The sequence below is a fragment of the Excalfactoria chinensis genome, chromosome 1 (assembly GCF_039878825.1).
Source record: "Excalfactoria chinensis isolate bCotChi1 chromosome 1, bCotChi1.hap2, whole genome shotgun sequence".
Lineage (NCBI taxonomy): Eukaryota > Metazoa > Chordata > Aves > Galliformes > Phasianidae > Excalfactoria > Excalfactoria chinensis.
Genome location: NC_092825.1, coordinates 113,646,826 through 113,662,367, shown reverse-complemented (window position 1 = coordinate 113,662,367; position 15,542 = coordinate 113,646,826). Strand labels below are relative to the sequence as shown.

Genomic DNA, 15,542 nt, shown 5'->3' with positions numbered 1-15,542 from the left:
ATCAAGACTCTAATTGATTTCATTAACCTCTCACTGAAGGAATGCGGTGCTTCTTAGAAGTAAAATTGTCCTAAAGTTGATGGACTCATTTTAACATCATTGTTTACCTCAGATATTAGTGAGCAAACCAAGCCATCCCGAACAAGTGGAAGACTAATTACATTCAGAGCCACATTTAACATCATCACCTTAACATGAGTTCCTAGCTCCTCCAGTATCAATAAGAAGAAAATTCAAAGTCTGTAAAGGATTATACCCATTGCTGAAATCAATAGGAGATGAGAGAAGGATTGTGAGTTAAGCTATGCAAACAGAGACAAATTACTCCTATTTAACTGAAATTATATGTATTTGTAAAAACTCGTTAGTAATGCTACTCATGGTGTCTAAATCACATTTCCCAGATAATTGAGAAGTTAGGAAGGATATTATTTACTTCTTCAGAACAACAAGGGGAAAGATGACTCTACTTACAGCTAAATATAGATAGAACTATATATAAAATTACCATTCAGCTAAATTCAGGAGAATTGTCAGTAAATGAATGCATCGACATAAAAAGGAAGCAGGATTGAAAAGCTGATGCCATGAACATAACTGCTGTTTAAGATTACTCAGAAATACTAACCCAGCATAACCATCATTTGGTTCCGATCCTGTAGTTGCCTGGATCGTGTTTGTAGATGCTGACATATAAGTACTGAGATGGAAGGTCAAACCAAATCAAAGTATTTCCTGGACAGCAAGGTAAAATTATGTTCTCAGTGGTATGATGCGGCATCATCTAACTCCCGGTGTACTGGAAACTGGTAATCACAGCCTGAGCCTCTGATTAATCAGCTGAGGCAAGTGTTGGGTCAGCTGTGGGAGCACAGGTGAGGGTAATTCAGCTGTGCTCCCGGAAGGGGTAGAGCTTGACTCCACCTCTTCTAGACTTCATTTAAGGGCTGACCACCACTAAGGCAGCATCTCTAGGAGACTGCCTTAGTGTTTTCCAGCCAGACTGAAGGCTTCTGTACTGGTGAGGTTTTCCTATAGATAACCTTTTAGATATTTATTGCCATCCTTCTTGTAGTATTACCATCTTTGTATTATTTTCACCTTATACCTGAGAACAGGAAAAGAGGTGGTAATCAGCAATTTGTTCAGTCTTTATATTGTGTACTACATAAATTTCATTTGTTGCAATTTCATGCCTTCTGAAATAGCAATGTTCACCCAGCCTCATTAAAACCAGACTAGAAGCGTGTGTACAATCATGAACATGATCTCATTTGAGCTTGGAAGATTTTGCTATAGAGGCCTAAGCTGTTACTGCCATCACTCACCTTTGCCAAAAGCAGAAACCCTTTTCAGTGAGAATGGGGAAAAAACATATTCCTCTGAATCTCAGCTGTATTTTCTTGAAGTACTGATAAAGATGGATTTAAATTAAATGACCAGCCTGTAAAATGCTGCATAGATACATCCTGTTGTGGTATTCTTGTTGCTGGAGGTGGCAGTTTTTGCAGGAAGGGCTTCCTAGCAGCAGCAGTTGCTACAGTCCAAATCCTTGGACCATGTTATAGCCCTTCACCATGTAGTGCCAGCTGCAGACAAGCACTATGTCTTAAATTTAATTCGAAACTATGAGATTCTCATTTGGTTTAAAGGAATTCTACTATTTTTATGACGGCAGTTGTAAAATATTGAATCCAGCAGCATCTCTTCTGATAAGACCTGTAGAATACTAAGGTAGCAAATCAGTGATGTTTTAACTAATACATTCTAAACTGTCACAAACAGATGTGCTGCACAACAGCAAGGACTTGGATTTGATGTAGGAGAGAAACAATCAGAAGCTTTTTACCCTTTAACCCTCTTCTAGATAAATGCTAAGTTCTGTACAATCTATAGAACATAGCATTCAGAGAAAGATCAGGCTCTGTGTGCAATTTCTCAACAGTTTCATAATCTGTAAGCCAAATGAAAGGATGCTTTCCATAATGCTTCCATAGATAAGATTGTTAGGTGTCTTAAGACACTCCCTGAGGAAAAAAAGTTCCTTCTTAGACTGGACATAAGAAGGAACTGCTTTTTTCTCAGAGACTGGTCAGGCACTGGACTAGCCTGCCCAGGGAGTGGTGGAGTTGCCATCCCTGGCAGTGTTCAAGAGGCGTCTGCATATGGAGCTAGGAGAGATGGTTTAGGGGCTTTCTGTAGGTATGGTAAAGGGAGGATGGTTGGACTAGATAATCTTATAGGTCTTTTCCAACCTTGTGATTCTATGATTTTAAGAGCTACAAAAGCTATGTGTGTGCTAAGGTTCAGTGTCCTACAACAACAGGTAATCTGCATTTCACTCCTTACGGTCCCACACAAGATTTACATGCTAGCACCACATCCTCTCCGCTAGCCTTTATATTAAACTGAAATAACACACCAGAACTAATTCCTAAAACCTAATGTTTTATTAAAAAAGAATCCAACTTGATCAATTATATGAGAAACAACAAAAAGCACTTTGAAGGAGAACATATTGGATTAAAAGAACATCTTCACCACCCACCAATACAATATTTTTTCTTGACTAATAATGAAGGCTGGTGTTCATAATCCCTATCAGCCTTTCTGCATCAAATCCTTTCATTCTCCTTCAAAACTCCAGTAAGACTAGAAGTGCTGAAAAAAAAGAAATGCTGCTCTAGAAGTAGAAACTATTGCACACAAGCGTGTTTAGATTGATCTGCCCAAGGATTTTCTGAAAGGCAACTACTGTATCAGATTGTGTTGACTTTTCCCACTAAAAATCACTCAGATTTTAGAATTCAGGATGAAATTCAGGAGAAGGAAGTTTTAGATGGAACTTTTAATGCCTTTTCTGTCAGCTCACATCAGTACCAGCAGGTTAATTCCTTCTTTCCCGCAATATGGAGAAATCACAAACCAACTTAGTTTAGTTCTTCAGCTCTTGTGAATAAAAACATTCCCAGATCACAATCATTAACTTTTCTGCTTTGTTTTTATGATGCCTTCTAAAATCCGATGCACCAATGTCTGAGTGAGGGGGCACTTCCATTAACAATTGCTTTTTTACATTTTCTTTAACAGAAATTCAGTGGATTTAGAGGAAAGTGGATCATTCCAGGAAAAACAAAGCTAAAAGCAAAAACCAATGCAAACTGAACAAGTGCATCTGAAAGCTCGTCATAGACTTTCATTGCAAGCAACAACAGCTTGTGACCTGCTGATAGCATTGCTTCAAAAGAGAATCTAAGCCACAGTGTGCTGGTTGAATAAGAATGCTCAGCGGGGCTGAGTATGAACTGAAAACACAAACAATAGTCATCATTTAGGTGGAAGAGCCTGTGGAAGAGCCCATTGCTGCAGTGAGAATGCAGGAGCAAAGCGGAGAAAGCAGCAGTATGGAACTCTACGGAACCCACCCGAGCAAACATTAAGAGAAGCAATGGACCCTATTGTTTCACAAGCAGCTGTTCTTCTGGCAGCCTCCTCCTCCTCCCATCCGCTACCAGTTACCAGCACTGGTACTGTCTGGAACAGCACAAAGCATGCCATCAAAGAAACTACAGTAAGACAGATGCTACTCAAGATGAGCAGAACCTCCTTAAACACTGGTGTGGAATCTTTCTATAGTATCCAGAAGGCAGCATGCAGATTAAAACCATACCACCAAGAGAACAAGTTGTCGGGGCATAACTCGGAAGCAGCTCAGCACCACACAGCTGTTTGCTCACTCCCCCTCTCCAAGTGGAATGAGGAAGAGAACTGGAAAGAAAACAGAACTCACAGATTGGGATAAAAAGCATTTACTAACAGAAGAGAAAGCAAGAAACAAAACTGCAACAATAACAATATATATAGCTGCGCTGCAATCACTAGCCACCCACCAACTGATGCCCAGCACGGCTATGATGCCTGTCAGCACGAGGTCTCATCACCACTGACCAATGCCCCGCAATCCCTGAGCAGCGTCCATCCCCAGCCAACTGCCCACAATGTTATGGCCCTCCACATGGTGCTGTGTGGTGCAGAATGACCCCCAGCCTCGTTCAGGCACTGTCCTGTCCCCTCCCCACTCCCTACCCCATGCTGTCATGGAGGCTCAGCTGAGTCCCACCCAGCCCTGCTCCCATCACTCAGCAGCAACCAAACACAGTGTGTTAACAGCACTGTTCTGACTGAAAGCAAGGCATGAGAGCAGACAGAGAGTGCTATTACTCAGTATTATCTACCCTGATCACTTAAGGCTGCTTCCTCTATGAAAAAGATTCCTGGGCTCCATCCGTTTAAACAATCTCTTGTGATCCCCCTGGTTTTCAATGATCCGAGCTCTTGGAGCTAAAGAAACCAGGTGTTAAAACCAATTCTACATTTCAAAAAAACAAAACAGAAAAGGGCATCTCTTGCATTTAAGATCTCCACCCAGTAAGGCTGCATCCACATCAACCCTTGCTTTTGGTTTTAGAGCAAGGTATTGCCAGACTCAAACAGACAGGAACTGAAATTGTTCTTCAAACAGCAACATCCTGCTTTTCAGTTCTCCAAATTCAGAAACATCAGAACTTCAGCACTCAGCTTTGCCAACTTCTACAACGTGTTCTTGACACATCACAAAGGCACCAGTCTCTTGTCAGCTTACTTCACCTTTCTGAATCTGACAGTACCAGAAAGGCAACTAGGAATACATAGAGTGCAATAGAAACCACACCATTTACCTTCCAGGGTACTCTTCTGGCTCTGAGGAAAGTCAGTGGGCTAAAGCAACAATATGTAAAGGACAGTCAGCTCCTCTCCTTCCTGATATGGTATTCATAGGAAACAAGCTGAAGGCTTCTTTTCTCCCTAATTCTGTGGAAATAATTAAAGGAGCACCCACAAATGGACTGTCATCAGAATTCTGTGGGTCTTTACGTCTCCATATAGCGAGTTTTAAGACTACAAGTGAAGTACATAGGAAAGTTTCCTAAAAAGAGAAAAAGTAGCATGCTTGAAGGACAGATGAAGGAGAAGGAAAGATGAATTAGAAGGAAGAGCATACAAAAAGACAAGATGATGTAGCACCAGCTACCTGAAAAGAATGGGTGAAGTGCATCTTCCTGAAAAATAGGTGGGAATCGCTGATGCAGATTTAAAATATATTCAAAAATGTTCACAAGGGAAAGGAAGCATAAATGCATTTCCTCAGGTGATGGGAAGAGAAACTGCTTTCTGACAGAATGAGGTGAAGGAATAAGAAATGCACAGGAAGAAGCAGGCTACTTTGTTGTGTAGAAAACACTTGAATGCATACACATTAAGAGATCTCTCACACAGCCAGAATCAGCACATACAACTCTGAACTGTGAGGGGGTGGTTGATCATGAACTAGATGGCATCTCTGTTAACCTAATTGATAGGTTCTCTCTCTCTCTCTCTCACACACACACACACTGTAGTCTTTAAAATAAGTAGCATGCTTCAATTCATCAAAGCAAGCAATTCCAAGATGCAGGAGAAGGTGACAAAACACCCCTCAAATTGACCTCAATGGCCAAAGTGAAACTGACAGAAGTAGTTCAGGGGTTTAAAACACAGGCAAATAAAGGTCTTTGATGAATGAAATTATCTGTAGTTACAAGGGAGTAATGAAGTTTCATAGAAAACAAAGACATTTCCCATTTCACAAGAGATCATTGCCAGAAGAGTGGCCACAAACAGCAGCTGTGCAGGCAGATGAATATTAACAACAATTCTAACAAAAGAAGGCAGCAAGAAGATTTCTTTCCTATTTTAAGAGTTGCTTCGTGCATCTGAAAGAGCTGATCTTAGTCCTACAAATTACTTGGCTGTTGGACAGTGCTTTTTTTTTCATCACACAAGGAGCAACTTTAATCCTTCAGCAGCACCAAGTTAAGCAAGGAGGCAGACAGAGAAGCTGCCTTCATCTGCTCTATTAAGGCCTCCCATCAGCAAAATAGGCATTAACTATGCTGAAAGAGCTTCACTCAAAAATCCCTCCATTGAATACATGCTGCTCCTACGAAGTCAGGTAGCTAAACTGGACTTAATATAACCAACGGGAGTTTCCAATTGCTGCAAAGCCAGGAAAGCAACTGAGGAGTGAATAAAATGTCTAAGTTACCTAGTTAATACTCAACCAAGCCCCAAGCGGTTTGAGCCCTTTGTCATCTGGAAAATTGTTGTTAAAGCCATAAATAAATAAATATATATATATATATATATATATGCACAGTTCCAGTATTAAGAATACAGCAACAAGCTCTGAAATAAAAAACTAATCTAGTACCAAATTACGATTAATGACTGAACTAATTGTACGACTGAGTCAATGTAGTAAATCATTGAGAACCTTACAATGTGATCAAAGTTGCACATTACCCATTTCATTAAACAAACACAACAAAACAGACATACAAACTCACTGAACTCTAGTAGTCAAAGCCAGTTAATCACTTCCATACAGAAATTATATTGATGAAAGTTTGAATCTACTCTAGATTTTGAGAATTCTTACTGATCAACCTCCTCTTTCCTATAACCAAATTAAAAATACACACATAAGGAAGCAAAACTTCTAAAGCACCGAGCCAGTGCTTTCAACAAGTGTTAGCAAGTGTTAGTTCCCTTGAACCAGATGTTTTCTGGGGGAGTAGGTAGCATGAGGGCTCTATTTTCATTTTGCAGAGGGAGGGGTAGTAGTTGTTTTAACCTGATGGTGCAAATAGGGAAACTGGATATTTCTATTCAACACACCACAGTTCTGCAGTCTAGCTGAAACACAGTACATGGATTATCAGGAAGTCAGCATGGTTTTGCCTAGAGTGGGAGTTCCTGATGTAATATTGGTCCATAAAACCATTGATGACAACAAGGATAAATTCACAAGAAATAACAGACGAATCATAGAATGGCCTGGGTTGAAAAGGACACAACAATCATGTAGTTTCAACCTCCCTGCTATGTGCAGGGTCGCCAGCCACCAGACCAGGCTGCCCAGAGCCACATCCAGCCTGGCCTTGAATGCCTCCAGGGATGGCACATCCACAGACTCCTTGGGCAACCTGTGCCAGTGTGTCACCACTCTCTGAGTGAAAAACTTCTTCCTAATATCTAACCTAAACCTCCCCTGTCTCAGTTTAAAAGCATTCCCCCTTGTCCTATTGCTATCCACTCTCATAAACAACCGTTCCCCTTACTGCTTCTATGCCCTCTTCAAGTACTGGAATGCCACAGTGAGGTCTCCTCAGAGCCTTCTCTTCTCCAAGCTAAACAAGCCCTCAACCTTTCTCCACAGCAGAGGTGCTCCAGCTCCCATAAAACATTCAAGTATCTGTTTATAAATTAGCACCCTAGAAAACAAGTCACTAATCCTTACGTTTACAAACATAAGGGCAAACAGCATCTACGTGGATCACTTGATCCAGGTTTATAAATACCTGAGGTGTGGGAGCTATAGTGGCGAGGCTGGTCTCTTTTCAGTAGTGCGTGGGGACAGGACTAGGGGCAATGGGCTGAAACTCCAGCATAGGAAGTTCCGCACGAATGTGCGCAAGAACTTCTTTACAGTGAGGGTGACGGAGCACTGGAACAGGCTGCCCAGGGAGGTGGTGGAGTCTCCTTCTCTGGAGATATTCAAGACTCGCCTGGACGCCTACCTGTGCGACGTGGTGTAGGGAGCCTGCTTTGGCAGGGGGGTTGGACTCGATGATCTCTAGAGGTCCCTTCCAACCCCTATAATTCTGTGATTCTGTGATTCTGTGTAAATCCTGAATTTGGTATCGCCATAATGAAGTCCCACACTAAAGGCATATCGTTCTGACTGCGCTTTGGAATTTCTTGTGCCCTCTTACAGTGGGAAACAGATAGATGAGCATTCACAACTGCGTTAGTCCTCAGGGAGACATCACAGAAAGAACAGCAGTAATGAGAAAAACAGTGACAAATTAAGCTGTTTCACTGCTACTCGGTTTTCTATCTGTCACAAGGATAGCAAATTTTCAGTGCTGCAGAGGCATATCACACAGAGAGACAAAAAACTCACTCTGCCAAGATACTGGAGTATTAAAAATGCCTCTTGCCAGTGGTGAGGATGAATCAGCAACCACCGACAGATGACATACTCGATTTAAACGTGACATTGGGCTTTTCCACCAATAGTTTCATAATCTGGCTCAAAAACAAAAAGCTCTGGACATGGATATTAGTACTCTTATAGTTCCGCTACCTTTCACTAACACTTCTATAAACATAGCCATGTGGAAAGACGGTGCTACACACACAGAGCTGATATCAGTTAGCCGATCTAGCATGGAACAGCACCAGCAATTGCACTGACCTCCAAGACCTCCTTCTCACAAACAAACAAAAAAACCAGGAAAGCATCCTGGTATTATATTTGTGTGTGTTTGTGTGCAGATCTCATTATCGAAAACAAGCACGAACATGCTGCTCTGTCCATTAACAAGCAATTTCCTGGAAACTCCAACAAGAGGACACAGTGTATTACAGGGATTTTAATTTTCCTGATTGTTTTTAGAGAAGGCGGGTCACTCATTCACTTCTCACACGTTCCTTATGAGACACAGAGTACTTAATTTTAGATACAGGCAGGCTGGCTATTGAAAGCTAATTCAATATTGACAGATCAAGTTGGGCCTTGATTTGTAACACATACAATCAACCCATACTGAGGTTTTTGAACAAGTATTCGCTCCCGAGGCAGTTGCACGCCAGTACTGACTTTGGTCTCCATGCAGATGAACAGACTTGCATTGGTTTTGGTGTGAGCTAGACTTAATCATCAAAAACAGTTTAGCTGCGCAGGATGAAGAATCAAAGAGGAAATAAAGAAAGAGCAGCTCTTCCCACCTCCCCAATATTTCTAATGAAATTCAATAGCAGAGCTCAAAATGCATCTCTACACTGAAACTACAGATTAATTAGTTAATCTATTAATAAATCAGTTTTTCAGGCTGCATTATCCTTTTTGGCACAGACGTAATTCCTGATGCACAACTCTAGACAAACCTTTAGCCTAGACAAAAGCACAGCTTCTCAGTGATGCTCACATTGGAATACAGGCTGCAGTAAGAGTGAGAACAAAGACATCTCTTCCCCCAGTGCCCCACATCGTCCAGGACACTCCTTCTACTATGGCAAAGTTAGGTTAGGAACAAAGCATAGCTAAGACATCACAGCAGTCACCTTGCCATGCAACTTTTAAGTAGGCATCACCACTGTACTCCCAAGATTTGGTTACTATTGATGCTTCACAATTAGCAGCAAGAAAAAGGGAGGGAGGAGGGAAGTCAACTCCATTTGCTAACACAGTCCATGGCTACTGAACTGCAGCACTGCATATTCTCACAAACACGGGGACTTAAAGCTCTCCTTGCACTTCCCCTCTGTGTGAAGCAGATGAGCAGCAATTATTTTTACATTAGCTGAATTACAGAATCTTGATACTTAACTCCTCTCCCGCTCCCCTCCCCCTAATATATTCTTCCATCATATCTCAGTGCACGAACACAGATACACCCTACAGCTACCTCCTGCTTTTGCACCCAGGGAAAACATACACTCTTTGGTCCAGGATTCTACGATTTAAAACAAAAACGAAACCCGAAGATAGGAACCACACAAAAAATCTATCGTCATTTTGATGAGTTTGCTCTGTAGCAGCAGATTCGGAGAGAAACAGCAGATACCATCTATTGAGGCTGTTTTCTCCCCTTTGATCCCATCAGGGATGACCTGCTTTCAGCACTTCAGTGACCTCTACCATTTCAGACCTGGAATTTCAACTGCTCATTACACACTACCCATCTCTCCTTTTCCTCTCCCAGCACACACATCCCTTTCCCTTTAAGTGTGGAAGGAGTCGACACATTATCCACAAGGTCAATGCTGATTTCCTATATCAACTCTGATACACTGCTGGTAGAACAATTACGAGCTGTATTCTCAAAACAAAGCCCTGTAACATCCAGTGAATAGTAACTATAAAAGAAGAAATCTGAGTAACGTTAAATTGTACACGTTGTATTAGCAGCAGTTTAAACAGAAGCATATATACACACTCAGCATTAATGCCAAAATAACATTGCTCGACAAGGAAGTGCTGTGATGTTAAAGCACATTTCTTTATATGCAGACCAGGAAAGATGACTTTCAGATGCAGCTCTAATGTAACTCTCAACGTATGCATCTCTTGCTAGCACAAAGGGGAACAACAATTCTCCTGTTTCAAGAAATGCTATCTACTTTAAGCATTCTCCTCTTTATCACACCTTCGATCTAAAAGCAACAGTTAATATGAGCAACAAGTACAGTGGACCCTGCAAGAAACGAGCTACTAGAAAGGGGCAAGAAGAAGAGCACACAAAGTAGACTGTAAAATCAGAATCCTAAATACACACACATAAATATGGATTTTTTTATCCCTTGCTTTCACACCCGTATCTCAATCCACGCAGAAGGCAGCTCTGACCAAGTTCCGATGTACCGCCATTATCTCTCGGTTTCTCAGAGAAAAGCTTTCTGCCAGCCACTTCTGTATGAAAATCCATACAGGTTACTGAAAATAATTTATCAGTTTATGGAAACTCCACTCGAACTCTGACCTCAAAGACATTCACAGGCTGCATAAGTACGGTACCAAACAACTGGAGATGTGACCTTGAACACCTGTAACACAACAGCGTTGTGAGAAATGAACCTACCGACAACAGCAAAAGAATTACAATGATTCACATCTCCTACGAGGAGGAGAAATGAGATGTTTCTACAGTTTGAGAAAAGTTCTCACACGAGATTTCCTACATGAGCCACTTTACAGCTGCTTATAACCTCATTTGTAACATACTGAAGAGAAAAAAAAGCACTCAAACTGAAGAAACGTGTGGTAATCATCTTCCATATGACTCTCCCTTGTGTCCTGCTGAAACTGTACAACTGTTTTCAAGGGTAACGCTGCTGTATGACATGTGTCATTCCTATTTAGAAACGTCTTACAGCTATTTTGCTACAAGGCACCAAAATTCCCAACGCCTTGTAGGAGGAACTGTGAATTAATCCAAAAAGTCAACAACCACAGACATACCCACCTCCCTCCATGTGCAATTTACACAATTTCACTAAGCTCAACTCAAAAATGTTTCATTCGACACAGGACTGTAGAGCCGTTGGAGTTCACCAGCTGAACTCCCCATGCTTCCCCTTGCGGAGGGCATCCTCCAACACGCACCAAGGAGCTAAACACAAGCTTTGATGCAGGAGCATCTCTGACCGGAGGTCTGTGTGGCCCCACACACAGGAAATGTGCTCAGAGTGCTCCCTCTATTGATGCTTCGCTAAGAGAGGAAGGAAGAGGAAGTGGTACGTGTTCAATGTGGAAAGAAGTAGAGGGGAAAGACATACCAGGGCAGGGGCTTTCAGGAGGAAAGCAGGGCAGACTTGAAGGCAGGGGACAGAGGTGAACTGGGACCGGAGGAAAAAAAAGAATTAGGAAAGAGTTAGAAAAGGTGTTGCAATTAGGACAGAAAAATCAGTGGGTTGTTGGGTTTTTTTTTCTCTTCTATTTCCTCTTGGTGTAACTTTCCTCTGTTGTGTACAAAGTAGTTGTGGTATTTCACAGCAAAGTATCTTTCTCAACTGCTGTGTCAATCCACGCAGACAACGGCTGCCTGTGAGTGCTAATAATGTAACTGGCTCAAAGGCCACAAAGCTCTATGGGGACTTCAGACAAACAAAAGCAGCCTATCCTCTCTTTCCTGCTGTCATAGGGAAAGCTTTAAAAATACCCTGACAAACTATTAAGAGAAACAATTCTACAAGAAATATATATATATACACACACACATATATATATCTCAAACAGGCTACTTACTGAACCATTGAGAAGTGTGGTGATGAAACTGTGTATCTATCTATAAACAGGAATTTACACAAGCAAGATGGTGGAGGCTTCAGCTTACTCCCGTATCTCTGCTGTTACACAAGGCCCCTAACTAATGCATGAACCTGACTGAAAGATGAGCGAAACCAGCATAGCCAAATAAAAAAAGATCCCTGTTCGTTTACTGCAGAGGTTGGAAGGTGTGCGCCAACTGACACAAGGTGCTGCAAAACTTCAGCTGTTTTGGGATGACATTGGCTAAACACTGCTTTCTAGAATCATGCTGTACCTTTACATATTCTAAATTAAATAAGCAGGACATTTCCAAGCAGCTCTTCCCTGTGCACACCTCGTTCCTACTTTGCCTTCTGGACCTCCAACTTCATTCAGCAGGGCAAAGTGATAGATGAGCATGCAAACATCTCACAGATGAGACTGAGGAGTTCCCTAACCACACGCAATTCCTAACAATAAACAACAAACCCACACACACATATACCCATGAAACACCACCTTTTCAATTCTCAAATATTTACAGAAGGGGAATCGCGCTGTCTCTGCCCTGTCCCCCTCTTATGGTTTATCAACTAGCACCTTCAGTTGACTCAGTTCTCCTGACAAGTCCACTCCAAACATAAACTAATTTACTTGAAGATTTGCAACTCTAATGTCATAGAACAGCTCGTAAAACATCAATAAATGTGTATTTCTTCTAAGGTTTTGAGTACATGCTGTGAAAAAGCTTGAGGTTATACACTCATAATGCTTGCTGTAAAAGCTTGAGGTTATTACACGTGTAATATACACACATATACACAGGCTTGGAATCAACAGATCACAATGAATATCTCAAGTTGGAAGGGACCCACAAGGATCACGGAGTCCAACCCCTGACTCCACACAGCACCACCCAAACCAACCCCTATGTCTGAGAGCGCTGTCCAGACGCTCCTTGAACTCCAGCACTGGGGGCCGTGCCCACAGCCCTGTGCATCCCGTTCCATGCCCACCGCCCTGTGGTGCAGCCCCTTTCCCTGCCCCCCAGCTGCCCCTCCCCTGGCACAGCTCCATGCCGTTCCCTCAGGCCCTGTCGCTGTCACACACAGCAGAGCTCAGCGCTGCCCCTCCGCTCCCTGTGAGGAGCTGCAGCCGCCATCAGGCCTCCATCAGCTCCTCTGCTCTGCGCTGAGCAAACACAGGGGCCTCAGGCGCTCCTAACATGCTTTGCTTTCCAGACCCTTTAGTGGACACTCCCTGCTAGGTTTATGTCCTTCTTACACTGTAGCACCCAAACTCACACACATGCTCGAGGTGAGTCCACACAGCACAGAGCAGACAACTCCTCCCCTCACCCCATGGCAGCGCTGTGCTGGGTGCACCCCTGGGCACTGTTGGCCCCACTGGCTGCCGGGACACACTGCTGCCTCAGATTCAACTTGCCACCAACCAGAATCCCCACATTCCTTTCCCTGGTGCTGCTCCTGAGCCTCTAGACCTGCATTCTGCACACAGATCCAGGGAATAACAACACTATGCAGTGCCAAACACAGAATACAATTGATTGGTATGGAAGGCGCGAAAGTAATGCAAAAATAAAAGGCATCTCAATAATGTGCTACCTATAAAGAACGTGCCTATTCCTCCGCGCATCTAAATACCTCTGACAAATGAAAGAACCCGAAAAAATGCTTTTAATAAAACTGTTTCCATTTGGAATCTCCTAGGAAGATTTCACTTCCCTATTACTCATATCTTCCTCGTGTGCTTTTTCCACTTGTTTTTCGGTGTTTTTTTTCTGAAGCACAAGCATCACTTTGACTCCAAGGATGCGAACGACGGGAGCGTGCCTTCTCTCCGCTCTCATTTTGCAAAGACGGGTCTGGCTGAATCACAGCGAGTTGGGAAAGTCAATAGCAAAATCAGCATTAAGGAAGCCAGATGTGTACAATCATGGGAGGAGGGGGGCCAAGGGGGAGAGAATGGAAGGATAGAGAAAAAAGATGCTTTCGCTGCTCCCTAGGGCTCTATCAGGGCAAGTTATTTCAGTGCTCCCTGTATCACTTTCCTTAACCCATTGTACATGAAGCTACAAATAAATAAACAAATAAATAAAGCAGCTCAACGTTTGCACTGTGGATTAAGGAAACATTAAGGTCTCGTAGCGTCACAATACAACGTTAAAGAACGAAAAGACACCCTGAGGATAAGAAAACAAAACAAAACGCAAACAACCATGATTTCTTGTGTTATACCGCACAGATTTTGCTCCATCCCTCAGCGATCAACCCCACACTTGATTACAGCCACGGCATGTAAAGAAGTTCCGAGAGCGGCGTTGCCTAGCAGACACACCAACCCTAACAGCACCTTCTGCCATCCAATTACAGGCGGCCGCCCGGGGATGCCGGCCTACAGCCAGCAGCACCGGAGTTCGTTGGGATCAATGCAGCGGAATGAGCCGCAGATGGCTGAACGCCTCCCAGCCTCAGCTGGAGGACTAAGCTGAAAGTCCATAGCGAAAAGCTAGCGCTGAATCTCGCAAGGTACAGGTACAGCAGCTACGCGTCGCTCTGCGAGCGCTCCCTAAGAACAAAGAGAAGATTTTTCCTCGCTACATTCCCAGTGTCACTGCATGACAACAGGTAAAATTGGGTAAAATGTCTGCCCACCTAATGCGCTGTAGGCAATGGCTTTAGCAGTACAGTTCTCGGGCTGCCGGCAGCATTTCTGGCTCTGCGGGCACCAAGAGCCGCTCTCCGGGAGCACCCCCGGGCAGGAGTCGATCGGAGGGTGCACCCTGCCAGCACCCGGAGCTTTCTTTTGTTCCCTCCAACCCATCGCTCTCGGCCGGGCACCGTGTCGGGCAGCGGGCCGGCCCCGGGGCCGCAATCCCCCCTCGTCCCTCGCTGCCCACGGCCGCCTCCTTCCTCTCCGCACAGGTAGCGGGCGCTGCCCACCTCGGGCCGCCGCCGCCTCTTCCCGAAGTCCTCGGGAGCCACCTCACGGGCAGCGCCCGCCCGACGGCCCCACCGCCCGCAGCCGCTGTGGGTGTGCCCGGGGAAGGAGGAACGGCGCGGGACGGCTCGGCAGCCTCCTCAGCCCCCCGCCCGGGATCGCCCACCGCGGCAGCCCCGAGCGCCTCCGGCTGTCACATGAAAACAATTAGCGGGGCGCCCGGGGGAGGGGAGAAGTTAACAGCCGCGAGGCGGACGCTCCCACCCCGCCGCCCCTCGGCTCCCACTCACCCATCGATGTCGAGCGCGGCTCCGCCGGGCGCGGGCTGAAAGTTTGAAGGCGGCTGCGCCCGAAGCTGCCGACGGGGCTGGTCCCTCCTCCTGCGGCCGCCGCTCTCGGTCAGCAGCCGGGCTGCACGCCGCGTCCTGCGGGAGGCACCTCGCCTCGCCTCGGCATATGTGTGCGCGTGGATGCGGGAGGGAAAAAAATACAACGAAGCGAGGGCTCAGCCTTCGGCTCCCGCCAGCAGTCCCCGCTGCCGGGCGGAGCGCGGCCGAGCCCGGGTACCGGCTGCCGCCGAGCCGCGCCGATGGGCGTCTTCGCCGAGGGCCGGGGCGCGGAGCCGCGCTTCCCGACGCGGGCGCTGCTGCCGCCGCCGCTGCTGCTGCCGGAGCGAGCGGCGCCGCTC

General features: G+C 44.8%; 1 protein-coding gene across 3 annotated transcripts in view; it reads right to left on the bottom strand.

The window, feature by feature from the left end:
* SH3KBP1 (SH3 domain containing kinase binding protein 1) overlaps positions 1-15,282 on the bottom strand; it is a 215,334-nt gene extending 200,052 nt beyond the window's left edge. For all 3 annotated transcript variants that reach the window (XM_072330073.1, XM_072330081.1, XM_072330089.1), the window contains exon 1: positions 15,145-15,282. In XM_072330073.1, the coding sequence (XP_072186174.1) occupies positions 15,145-15,148 (4 nt within the window). In that variant the 5' untranslated portion in view covers positions 15,149-15,282. The remainder of the gene's footprint in view (positions 1-15,144) is intronic.
* Positions 15,283-15,542: the final 260 nt, after the last annotated feature.